Source organism: Protomyctophum parallelum (genome assembly GCF_964188405.1).
Source record: "Protomyctophum parallelum genome assembly, chromosome: 2".
NCBI lineage: Eukaryota > Metazoa > Chordata > Actinopteri > Myctophiformes > Myctophidae > Protomyctophum > Protomyctophum parallelum.
The window spans coordinates 40,310,331-40,324,308 of record NC_139699.1 but is presented as its reverse complement, the minus strand read 5'-3'; the positions used below and the strand labels follow the sequence as shown (position 1 = coordinate 40,324,308).

Sequence of the window (13,978 nt, the reverse complement as noted above, 5' to 3'; positions counted from 1 at the left end):
TTGCACATTGTTGTACTTTGCCCAGCAGATATGGGAGTTTTTTGTCATTTGTCATGTTTTCAATGTGTTTCTGATGTCTTGGTACAATGGACAGACGGTTAGGAAATGTAGCTCAGTTTCCACTAACTTTTGTGTGCAGTGGGTGCACAGTCTTGACTTTTTGTGCAATCCTGATGATAATTCTGTACTGCAATTTTGTGAATTGTACATCTTTAATATATAAAATAAAATCAATCAGTCTGTAGGGAGACAGGTCTGCCTATGACAGCCTTTCTCAATCACAAGACTGCTCACTGAGTCTACCTAGTCAAGAAGTTGCTTTGTTTGGGGTCGGTCACGGTGCTCAGGTATTCTTTTTAGGGCCAGATAGCATTCTAGTTGACTCTGCTTTTGGGTTGCTTCTTTCCAATCTGTCGGATAGCTTTCCTTTTCCTTACATTCCATCACACTGTACTAAGGCGAGGTTTGTGTTATGTTGGTATTCTCCCAGAGAAAATGATCTCTCTCTCTATATATATCCAGTCTGTGTAAATCTATTGATAAAAGTAAAATGGGGCCAGGCTTTGAGATTCAAATTGTGCCCTTTCAGCGGTGTATGGATGGGAAGACACGCCCATCATCTAATTTGCTTATTCTTGATCACAATGGATGATTGGGTCTGTTTACCTTACCTTGGCAGAACAAGCCGCCTTATGTTCACTGTTGCCATATCGGCCTATTATAAGCGATTCTGGGCTATATTTTTCTGTACAGTTGCCTGTTAAAAATATGATGGTTGTGTTATTTTGGACTTGTTTCTAAACAACTTGCTTCCAAATGTTTTAATTGTTATTTAACCCATTCTGAGCGGGAACCCCTTTTGGTGTTAGCATTATGTTATGCTTTAGCTATTGAAAAATAGCAGATCTACAAGCTCATAGCACGCCACCGAGTGGCGCCCTACAAGCTTGTAGGTCTGCTATTTTTGAAAAATCGAAGAACGACTGTCATTTTCAAACAGACATTTTTAGAATCTGATCTCCGGTCAAAATGGGTTAAACCAGTGGTTCACAAATATTTTCATGAATGTATTTTATGCCAGGGAGCATTTGTGGTATTGGAATGTTTCAAAAATATTCCAAATACCGTATTGTCCCGAATATAAGAAGACCCCTGTTTATCAAGACTCAAAAGAACATTGAATGTCAAATAGTCTAGTCCCGAACTCCTGATCATAATACGACCCCGTTTTTTTAGGATATTTCCATTGGACAAAAACGTAGTCTTATTATTCAGGTCAATAGGGTATTCCACATTTTATTTAAAGAGTTTTTAGACGAATGCACATAAGTGCACAAAGACCTGCATACCGTCTGCACTTTCAATACAAACTTTATTTATAGGCAACGTTTCGGTCAAAGACCCTCTTCAGGCATTTCAAGAGTTTTTGAAAATGACATTTCTGATCTACAAGCTCACAACGTGTCACATTGCAACACATTGTGAGCATGTAGATCTGCCATTTTCAAATTGCTGATGCATACTAGGTTTAATTTAATGTGGCCTAGTACAATTTACAATTTTACAATTTAGGCATTTATCAGACGCTCTTAATCCAGAGCGACTTACATTTAGGCAAGAACAAAAGCATGGGAATACATCACATAAAAGCATTTATCATGAAACATGCGTAAGCTAAGAAGGTAACAGTGGAATATCTATATGATGAAACTATACATACACTATACATAATAAACTATACATATTCACTACTATGCTATACATATGTACTATGGCGTGCTATGACTATATACAATACAATTATAGTGCTGTCTACATAACATGCTATAAGTCTAAGTCAAATGCTATCTAAGCCAACAGAAATTCTATCTAAGGGGTTAGGGTAAGTGCTATGGGCCATGATGGAGTCTGAAAAGGTGGGTTTTCAGGCTACGGCGGAAGATTGGGAGTGATGCTGCAGTTCTGACTGCAATGGGAAGTGCATTCCACAGTTTTGGAGCCAGAAGGGAGAAGAGTTTGGGACGTGTGGAGCGTTGTCCCAGTACCTAGTTGCTTCTTTTGGGCTTGTTTTCCTATTCCTAGACCTGGTTGCTTATTTCTCTCACAAAATATGACATGGCAAGTTGGCAACACTGCTTGTGTTCTGTCTATGTGAGTGGATGCCTGTGGCATGTGTTGGTGGTGAGCTGGTATGCCAGCCATGATGCCCATTTCCTAGAATGTAATATTCAGTGGTGGGGAAAGTATTTACATTTTGTACTTAGTTTAAGTAAAAGTATCAATACTGCAGCAATATAGAAATTGAATTCCGGAATTCAAAATGCATTTGAGTAGTGTTGGGTTCAAAATGTACTTAAAGTACCAAAAGTAAAAGTAGTAATCATGCAGAATGTCCCATTTAAAGTTTTCAAATGTTTTAACATCTTTTGAAAATCTACTTTATTAGATCTGCTATTTTCAAATGGCCGAAATGTATATACTGTAAGTCTTTTTTAATAATAATCAAAATCAAAGTACCCCAACTGTCTTATATCTTTCTTTCCTATTATTAATCGTGACAGCTGTCACGATTAGAAATTTAAGTTGATTAACTGTCACACAAATAATTGTGACTCATGATTATATTGTGTTTTTTGCATTGAACATTGGAACTTTACAATTTGTATTTATGTTTGCCGTCGTGTGCACGCATCCGCCTGGGTGACGGCAGACTGCTGGGCGAGTGCTGGCGCTTTAGCATGGGGGTCAGATCAACATATGGAATTAATTCTGTACTGGCCATATAGCGTGTCTTGAGTGTACAGGGTTTAATGGGGGTGCGCACGCTTATCCAACATGTCATAGTACCGACATGTGGAAAACGATCAGATTAAGGTTGGCGAACATGCGTTAAAGTTGGCGAACATGCGCTGCTCTGTGCTTGCGGTTATGGTTAGGTTAGGGTTTGAGGTATGTCAAAACTAAAGCCTGTACCCGTTTGATGAGGTCAGATCAACAACAGGAAGGACGGGTGGGGAAACATCTACATATGGAATGTCAGAACAGGTCAGCTCCATATAAGATCTAAGGGTTTTAGTTTTAGGTCAGAGTAGTAGCCTCGGAAACCCAGACGTTTTTATTTCCAGGGAGGACTGAGTCCACTTCAATTCGTCATAGAGTAGCACAAACGTCGATCACTCTCTGCTGATTTCTAATCGTCTGCAGACTCTGCACCTTTTGTTAAATTGACACACACACACACTCCTCTCTTTCTCTGTCGCTCTAATTCATTAGTCTCATGTCGCACAGCTGCGTCTAGATTCTCCCGGCGGATCCTGCCAGGAGCTGCCTATGCCATAGAAAGCATCGGTGGACCCCAGGCTAGATGTAGAGTTGCTGGCCGGCTCCATATAATACAAATCTAGGTTATGATCCAGTCTTCTCTATGTATGGTTATCCAGGGTTAGATGAGGTCAGTGTCATGATCTTCATATATGGATTGGAGATGGCCAGATATGGTGGCGTGATGATGTCACGAGGCGTGACCATATATGGAGGCGTAATGTCACGAGGCGTGACCATATATGGAGGTGTGATGTAACGAGTCGTAATGTCACAAGACGTGACCATATATGGAGGTGTGACTAACTGACGGGAGATGCAGGTTTTCATAGTAAATGCAAATTAACACTGATGTGTACATATGCCCCCCCTCTCTAACAGGTGCAGTATCAGAAGATCCAACAACTCCGTCTGTCTCAGTCCCGGGCCCAGTATTACGGAGGTTCCTTACCCAACGTCAATCAGATCGGCAATGTCAGCATCGAATTCCAGGTGAGATCTTCACTTGGCACCTTTTCCTGAGGTTCTACTAGGGTTGGAATGCTTACTTACTTATTAGTTCCTCTTGCACTGGCCGCCTAGAGACAACCATAGCCACCAGATCTCTCCATCTGGGTCTGTCGTGGCGGGCAAGGTGTTGAGCTTGTGCCAAGCCATCGAGCCTGCATGGCCGCCAGCGTGTTGTTCAGTGGCCATGTTTCCGAGCCGTACAGGAGCACAGAGATGACAGAGGCATTGTAGACTGAGCTTTGTCTCCCTTTATATTAGGGATGCACCGATCCGGCTTTTTGGCATTCGATACCGATTTCGATACATGGGGGTCCAGTATCTGCCGATACAGAGTACCGATCCGATACCCTATGTCTAATGTATAATGTAATGTATTTAATACATTATTATATATATTATATTAGATATAATAATATAATATATTATTAACACGTGGATTAATAATATTGGTCAACCACGGCGATTTCTGAGGGTTTAACATTCTAAGTACAAATAAAAGCTGTGCAGTATTATGCACTTTCATAGTTTTTATTGATTTAATACGCAGATTACGTCTTTGGCCACTAGGGGGTTTTATTATTATTATGCCTATAATTATAATTTTTGGTTTATAATCCATAGTTACTATGCATAATAATATTATGCCTATAATTATTATAATTATTATTATTTTAGGTTTATAATCCATAGTTACTATGTATAATATTATTATTATTATTATACATAGTAACTATGGATTATAAACCAGCTAGGCCTACACATAAAAGGAAAGTTGTAAAGCACAACCACAATTTAATTTATTTCTGACGATAGTCAACCACATCATTTTGGTTTCTATTCCTTTTATAACTCTAGTTAATGTTCTATTCAGAAATTATTCAATGCATCACTGCCAGCATTAGCCCCATATGTTCCCTCTCCCTACGCACATTCTGTAGCTACTGTGGGCCAGCATACTCAAACTACTATTATTATTTTAATATTCGGAATCCCCGCACGCACGCACGCACACACACACACACACACACACGACACACCAACGATCCCTTTGCTGCAACGTTAGCTTGCTAGCCTAGCAATGTTGTGTAGGTAGGCTACTGTTGATAGCTTTAGCAGCTATCGCTAACATGAGGAACAGCAACAACAAGTAGGATGTAATTGAATGGGGGCTTTGGCAACTGTCCACTTTGGCTCTCCGTGTTCATCGGATTCTTTATCTTACATAAAGAAATACGAGCGACCTGCTAAAAAAGTTAAGAACACAGCGGGGGGACACCCGGGACAGAAGTGACAGAACGAGACAGACTAGTGTAGTGCACAGTGACTGAGCGCAGCCCGAGCCCCTCCTCTCCCTCGAGGATCAGGAGGGAGAGGGCTGAGGGAGCGAGGGGGCTGTTTGACTGTGTGTGCGCACTGGGAAGGAGCATGTCTCAAGTTCCAACGGGAGAACGGAGCGGCATCTGACTGGATCGGATAATGGATCGGCCCATTGCCACCGATTCCCGATCTAGAATTTTAGCCTGGATCGGCGCCGATCTCCGATACGAGTATCGGATCGGCGCATCCCTACTTTATATGTGCCGGTGTCGCCACAACAACCAACCTGCTATGTTTGGGTGTTGAAGGGGTTAAATTTTAACTCCAAAAGTTAGATCAGCTGTATGTCACTATAAGGCTGTACAGGTAGACCACAATGTCCCTAGAAATATATATACCGGTATATATAATTAAAATAAATACATTTAAAACACTTGAATTAAGGTGACATGATTGATTGACATCAAAAAGAGCATGTCAGCTCAAACCCACAATGAAACATTTTCGTCCTATTTCCCATTCCAAGTGCATTTGTCTGATTTGCTTTGGTGAGTAGATCTTGTTGAGCTGTTCATTTTGAAAGTAGCTCTCAAGTAAATAATGGTGGTCATTATTGGGTTTAAGTAGTACCATCATTACCAAACACAAAGTTCTTGTTCTCAACTTGGACTTGCTCAAGGCCAGGCTTGTTTTAACAACAATGAGCCACTCTAAAATATTCTCGGCACTAAGAGCTAAAACAGCCCGACAGTGTACTGTGGTTTCAGAAGTGCAAAGCAGCTACTCTCTTGAGAATGTTGTTAAATCATTCAGATGTCCTTTTATGAAGACGGGCAAAGGCAGAACAGTTAGATCTGCACTCTCTGCTGCAGATCTGAAGTCATTATCAGCTCTCCTTTTTATAACCCATTAAAACCGTGACATCCGTGTCATTTTAGATTTTAAGCTAAAAAAAAAAGCCTTTTTAAAGCAAACATTTCTAACTCAAAGCTTTGCTTCGGGGCGGGGGGGAACAAAATATTGTGTTGAGATGGAGGGGGGTTCGGCGGCCAAATGCATTTAATTTCGGGGGGTCCTTGACATGAAAACATGGGTTTTCATAAAACCGTTAGGATTTTCGTAGACATTTATAGACTGGACCACGGGTCTCGATGGGTTAAGAAGTGCAGTACTGTAAGGAAGCCAACAGCAGTGGAGTCTGTATCTGTGTCAGTTCTCTGAGGAGACAGCTCAAAGTACCCTTGTGTTGCCTGGAAGAATGGCCCTTTGAGCTAGAGAAGCAAGTAGTAAGTGCAGTGATCCCTTTAATGTGCCCTGGTCCCGAAATCTATCCCCGGTATGGCAGAGAGAAGGCCACTCTCAGCCATGGAGACTTGGCTTTTCGCCCTACCTTTTAGGACAGATGCTCCAAAACATATGTAGATCAGTGGTTCTCAAATTTCTAGATTCTAAAAATGTCTGTTTAAAAATGACAGTTTTCTGAAAAAGCTATGTTTCTATGTCAGTCGTTCTTCGATTTTTCAAAAATAGCAGACCTACAAGCTCGTAGCGCGCCACCGAGATCTGCTATTTTTCAATAGCTAAAGCATAACATAATGCTAACACCAAAATCGGTTAATCCACGGCAACCCTGAATTGCATTGTTACTTTATAGAACCTTATGTCACATTAATAGTTTGACCACAGAATTAATTAAATTGCAATGCCTGGATTTCACCAACCTTTTGAAGAACAACGACGTCACGAACGATGACGTCACACAGCAGATAAACATTCCCCTCCTGTCTTCTCTGTCTCCCCTCGGCTTGCTCAGCCTCGCACCACTAAGACAAACAAGGAGGTGACTTTACATGAAAATATTTTATTTCTAACTGTAAATATAAAATGTATATTTCCCCTCAAACATCTTAGTTTTACAAACATTGTTTGTGTGAAATTGTTTGTTTATGCTTATTCATTGAAGTTATGAGAAACGCTACGCTATGGGTGTCCTGGGGGGCTGAGACAGTATTCTCACATCAAACCAAGGAGCCTAAGATTTAGACTGTCGTAGATGTTGTTGTATCGATTCTGAAATGTCAGAATCGATAAAATACATCTACGAGTGTCTAAATCTTAGGCTTGTCTCGAGCCAAAGTTGAATTTACTTTGATTGGCTGGTGGAACGCGATATGTGTCTGGCAAAGCCACAATCACCTCAAACAGGGGAGATTTACGGGAGAAATGCGGCGGCTGGCACATGTTGAGCATCTCATTATTAGTCATTTTTAAAGATTGAATAGCCTATACACTACTTACAGATCGGCTATTTTTGAAAATGTACTGTAAACATCAGTAAATGGGGTTGGCATCGGACCCAAGAATCAGGCTTTATAAGTGTGTATCTGTGTACAGGATTCTGAGCCTGAGGTTGTAGCTATACGTACGTACACTGTAAAATACGGAGTGTTCATTTAAATCTTGATCCATTTGTTACATTACACATTTGTACATTCTCAACAGTTAAATTAACAGTAGTGTTTTACAGTAGGGGTGCAATACACCAACATAGCCAATGCAACAGATAAATATCAGCTACTGCCATTGGTTAATGTCTCACTTTTATCTTCAATATGTACTTTGCTCAGCCAATCAAATCATAGCTATGGGGTGATCAGCCAATGTTTGTGTTCACACAAACACTCAAAGCTTGTCATAGGAGTGGCTAGTGCCGAAATCCTTTCGGGGTGGAGACGTAGGTCCCAGCGTATTATCTTCCGTCGTGGCTTATTATTCAATAGGTCGCTGTTTAAATATGAATTCGTCCCGACGGTTTAATAATTCGCCCCAAAGCTTTATTTCGTCGGGGCTATTTATGAAGCCGTCGGCGTTCGCGACGTATTTTATTATAGGTCGCGGCGGTTTGATAATAATTCGCCTCAACGGTTTATTTTTCGTCGGCGTATTACAACTCGTCGTGCCGTATTAATTAATACGTCGAAAGGGTGCATGCTGCCTTTCCCCGTGGAGAACCTGCAGGGCAGCAAGCCTTTTTACGCGCGCATCGTGCCCGGCGATCGGCGCACCACCGCGTGCGCCTCGCCGGTCCGGTTCCGTGGAGGGATGGCCCGACCCTCGTCCGTGAACCCCTGGGGGGGGTGGGGGGGTCCCTGGGGGACCCTTGGGGGATCACGGAGGTCCGCATAGGAGCGACGAGAGTGAGTGAGTGAGTGAGTGAGTGTGTGTGTGTGTGTGTGTGTGTAGCCATGTGTGCAACTATATTCTCGCACCTATACAGTCTGAGCGCTTGTGCTCCTATCCGTGTGCCTCCCCCAAGGGTCCACATGGGGTGGGGGTGGGGGGGGGAGGGGTCCCTTTGCACTTTGTGTAGAAGCTGCGTATAGCCTCATACTGAAAAAAAGACTACTTTACGCACAGCGCAAGGCAATGTGATTACGATCGTCCTTCTGGGGGGGGGGGGGGGGGTTCCCTGGCCAACACAATAGATAACCTACAAGGACATATGAATTTATATACAAGGCTATATTAATTTAGCTGATCATCAAAGCTCACCGCGCTCGTGTAGCGCATTGACAGGTCTGTCTGTCTGTCTGTCTATGTCTCAATGACTCACCTTAGGCTACAAGTACAACCTTTATTAAAGTAATCGCACTCAGACAGAGTATAGGCCTAAAAGAGTGAGTTCTCGCATTGCGTTGTGTGCGTCGTAGCGCATGCAGATAGACAGATAGGGGGGGGGGGGGGGGCAGTTTGACAACAGCGGCTGACACATGTTCATTGATGATGATTAATAGGCCTACTGTATGCTACTGTGCTGCTGGATCGTCGATAAATGGACTATAGGCCTATTGGACTTTGATGTTATACTGCACGGATATAAGCGAACCAGTTTATCAATGTTGGATACCTGCGCTCTTTGCATGTGCACGGCAGATGGAGAGAGAGAGAGATAGAGAGAGAGAGAAATGCGCTCCGTTCATTGGCTCTATAGGCAAGGGCAGAAGGTTCCTATAACGACAGTACTGGGTGCCCACCTTAGAGTAGCCTATATATTTTAAGGCACCCGCCCCGCAACTTATTATTATTGGCTTATTATTTTGTCTCTTTCTCTGCGTCTCTAGAGCTATAACATATATAGCACACATCATGTGTGACACATGTGTGCACATACAAACACACACACACACACACGAGATTCTGACAGAATGCAGCGGCGCATGCTTAAAATAAACAGATATACAAGCTTATAGTGTACCATAGCGTACATACCAGCGTACTTACCGTTCAATAATAATTACCATGTATTATTATTAACGAAAAACATAAATACTAGCCTACTATTTTATTGGTCTAGTTCAGTTGTTTGAAACAAAATGGTTTCTGCTTCTGATTAGTTACTAACTTTACTAGACCAATTTAAAATAGTATTAGATGTTTTTCGTTAATAATAACTTATGCTAATTATTACTGAACCATTTTAGATGTTTATGTTTCACCAACAGGCATGATATGCATTTATAGGCATAATAGGCCACCGGCCGGCGCAGTACGACACAATCACAGCTCAGTTCATTTTAATATCATAGCTAGTTCCATGTTTATATACATCTGCTGGTGGGGGGTTCTGCTATATGTTGATTGCCCATTTGTATGCGATAACCAGGGGGGCAGTCAGCCAGATATTTCGTGAAGCCTCATTTGAAATCGGTAGTTCATATAATGGCCTGTTGTGGCGCTGGACTGGACCCAAAAAGCCCCATAGCTCCATAGAGGCCCATGTATTTTGGCCCAACTTCACCTAGACTGTATTACTTTAATAAACATGGTCATGAATACTTTCTTCTTCCAGTCACTAGTTTAAAGTCTCATTTCTAATGTCATAATATTCTTTTTGGAAAATTATGGTCCCATTAATTAAAAAAATGACCATAAAGAAAAAAAAACATCGCGTATGTTCTGAGGGGCGTGGCTACCGTTACAGTCTATGATCGGGATTCCCCTCCCACTCGAGTCAAAATAAAAACCAACGGAGAAGAAGGGGGGAAGTCCCGCCTCGTTGTCTGGGCAGCCAATGGCCAGCTGGTCCAAAACGGAGCCAGCCAATGGCCAGCTGGTACCAAACGGATCTAGAAAGATGGCGACTTACAGTGCAGGAATAACAGGCTTCATTTTACGTCCATGTTAGACCCGGCGAACGCTTTGTCCATATTTTTTACAGTCTATGGCGATAACACATATTATATAATATAGGTGCTTGTATGGTGCGTGTATATATAATAGGCCTACATTTAACCACATTTAACACATAATTTAACGCGCTCTATTGGCAGTAGCTACTCACTCACAGCTGCACTATATCGCTCTGATAAACCCACATTAAGGAACAAGAAGTCAATAACACACATAATTTTATACAGTAGCTGCTGCACGCGCACTGTCAATCAGCGCAACGCGTTGTGAGCTTGCAGATCGGCTATCGCGGACTCACGCTGCATTATAAAACCCAGAGTAGACGGACAATAATAAGAACACTTATGTTATGCATCTGCATTCTGCAGTTTCTGCAATGTACAAATCCAACTTTGTTTAGTGTGGTAATAATGCTCCCGCAGTATTTAATGTTTTTAGAGCCGTAGCATATAGGCTACTTACTTAGTACTCTGTGTGTGTGTGTGTGTGTGTGTGTGTGTGTGTGTGTGTGTGTGTGTGTGTGTGTGTGTGTGTGTGTGTGTGTGTGTGTGTGTGTGTGTGTGTGTGTGTGTGTGTGTGTGTGTGTGTGTGTGTGTGTGTGTGTGTGTGTGTGTGTGTGTGTGTGTGTGTGTGTGTGTGTGTGTGTGTGTACAGCTCCGCTGCACAATAATTAGGAGAGAGAGAGGACGAGAGTTTATAGGCGCGGAGCTGAAGCAAATCCAGTCTGGGTGAAATTCGGCCCTGGGCCCGTTGGGCAGTGACAAAGTCGGCCCGGGCCCGGCCCCGGCCCGTTTGCCCCGTCGGGGCTTGCAGGTCGGGCTTGCAGGTCTCTAACACACACACACACACACACACACACGTGCGGGGGTAGATCTGCTCTTTTCGGTGCGCAAAAGAGGTGAGAGCTCGGGAACGCAGGCTCGCCTGGAGACGGCGGAGAGCTCCACGGAACCGGGCCGGCGAGGCACACGCGGTGGTACCGGGCCCGGGCGCGTGCGCCGATCGCCGGGCACGATGCGCGCGGAAAGGCATGCCTTTCAATACCACCAAATACCAAAGACAACCTATTACGTCGCAAACGGGTAGATATAGCCCCGACGAGTCCTCACGCCACGACGGATTCTTAACGCTGCGACGAATTATTATTAAGTCGTGGCGAATTATTATCTATAGCCGCGACGAGTCCTCACGCCACGACGGATTCTTAACGCTGCGACGTATAATTCAAAACACGCTGCGACGTAAAAAAAAAGCCCTGACTTAAAATGATTCAGTCGCAACCTAGGTCGAACGTCGTTCTGAGATTTCGCCCTCTCTCCAAAAATAACATGTATAGGTATAGGTAGTATAGGTATGTATAGGTATATAATATTATATCATTTATATATTCTCTCCTATAGTATCTTATCCACTTTCCTTTCTGTACCATCTCTCCCTCAGGGCGGCTTCCCTTCAGGGCTGGACTCTATGCGAGGGACACGTCATCACGGGCTGGTGGAGAGGGTCCACAGGGACAGAAACCGCATCAACTCTCCCCATCGCAGACCCATTGACAAGCACGGACGGCAGATATCCTTAAACAATCTCACTCCACCACATGTAGAAGACATTATCTTAAGACACTGTTCAGCCAATGTGTTAAGACACTGGTCATCATAGCGATCCATTGTGTGTCTTGAAAGTTGGCATTGTGGCTGCCAGGTGGGTGGCCTTGGTTCGGTTGCCCGGTCAATGTCCATGGTGTGGTTCTAGCTGTGTGATGAAATTCACCACTGTAGGCAGCTGGTAATGTTCATGGCACTATAATGACCAGAAATGTGTTGCAAAGTTGGTGCTGTTCATTTATGTTTAACAGCAACTATGAATGTGTGCATGTGTCGCACACACATTTTGCTCATGTAGTTGTCTGTGTACATTAGAAGGCATCTGCCAGCTTTTGTGTGTGTTTGTAATTCACTGAATTCACTGAACTGAATGTAAAATTTTACATTTAGGTTTAAGCTGTCATCCATCACCAGCCATCTTTTCGGGATATAAATAGGGCTGCATGCATAACTGCTCATACAGTAATTATCTTCAGAATGGGGATTATATAAGCGTCGCAGTCCCGCCCCCTTTCATGATGACGAGCGGCCCGGAAGAGAATTTCCCATGCATTGTTCCCATAGACATTTCAGAAAGTATTTATTTAAAGACATGTAAGCCTAGAAGAAGGCCAACTCTGATGGTGACAACTCATGACAATAAACACAATTTGTTGGGCCGAACAAATAATTAGAAAGAAGAAAAACTAAAACAAAGTGTTTTTTTCTTCTTTCTAATTATTTGTCACCATCCGAGTTGGCTTTGTCTGAGGCTTGCAGGTCTTTAAATAAATACTTTCTGAAACGTCTATGGTAAAAATGAATGGGAAATTCTCTTCCGGGCCGCTCGTCGGGGGCGGGACTGCGACGCTCTATGGTGTCATGTAGAATTATTGTAGAGGGTTGTCAAAATTGGCCAGAAATTCAAATGGTTGTTCTAGAAAAACACACTATTTGCAGATTAGGTTTGGATATCGAATATTTGTTAATGGCCACAGTATTGTGCACAGTTGATTTAATCTAGAATTCCCAAATTCCCAAATCAGTTTGAATCCGTTGTGCTATGCACTGTGAACAATCGTTTGTTCACAGTACATTGTGTCATGTAACTGAAGTGACAGGTTACACTTTCTGGAGAGAAGAAGTGATGCCGCCTCACAGCTAGAAGGTCCCAGGTTCGATTCCCACCGGGGATTGTTTGGGCACTGGGGGCGTGTTCTCTCCTCCATCAGCACCCATACCCTAGTAGGTGGGGTTGGCGAAAGGCGCTTTCTGTGTTGAGTTTGCATGCTCTCCCATGTCCCTAGGGTAGGTACCCTCACAAAAAACATGCAGTAATCATTGTCTCTAATACTGCCTCCCCCTGGTCAGCCGAGATGCCTGATGGAGTGAAAAGAACTAGTTGGAATAACGTGTTCCTTCCACGTGCTACGACCTACCAGGGGAAACGCCCCCTTGTCAGGTTATAAGATGCATGAAGGAAGCATGAGCTCAGTTCGGGCCTCTCCCCAGGTTGGCAGAGTGAGAGTAGCGTCCAGGATTACAGCAAAATGGGTTACAAAATAGTCTGATCTTCAGGTCAGAGATAGACAAAGACTGATACATGTGAACCCTTGGCCTAAGAGTGGAGAAAGCAAAGCAACAAACCCATTCAAGTGTGAACGCATCCACTGCGTTTTAGCTGTGAAAAATGGTCATAAGTCATATGAAAATTACAGAGCAGATGACGTCAAACAAGAACAAAACAGTGCAAACTTAGCCTGAGGGGGGTTTCGGCGTGTCAAGTAATTATGACAGATTGCTTCAGTCACCTCCAGGAATCCTCAGATAATCAAGTGCACAGTAAAATCATCCACTGTGATTTAACTCTTTGAGTGTAGAAATGGACCTCTATGCTCTCAGAGTAAATAACACTGATGATTTGGCTGTAGAGCCAAGGCTTATAGCCTACCTGTAGGGATGTCACGATTTATTGACAACGATTTATGTCAATTCATCGTTATGTTTTTGCCTTTTGGAATTGAAACTTTTAATATGATTAGAAATTAGTTTGCCTT

General features: G+C 42.9%; 1 protein-coding gene across 2 annotated transcripts in view; it reads left to right on the top strand.

The window, feature by feature from the left end:
- Nucleotides 1–13,978, top strand: part of crtc3 (CREB regulated transcription coactivator 3) — a 60,229-nt gene that overhangs the window by 7,018 nt on the left and 39,233 nt on the right. For both annotated transcript variants that reach the window (XM_083759711.1, XM_083759712.1), the window contains 2 exons: nt 3,703–3,813; nt 11,779–11,909. In XM_083759711.1, coding sequence (XP_083615837.1) covers nt 3,703–3,813; nt 11,779–11,909 — 242 coding nt within the window. The remainder of the gene's footprint in view (nt 1–3,702; nt 3,814–11,778; nt 11,910–13,978) is intronic.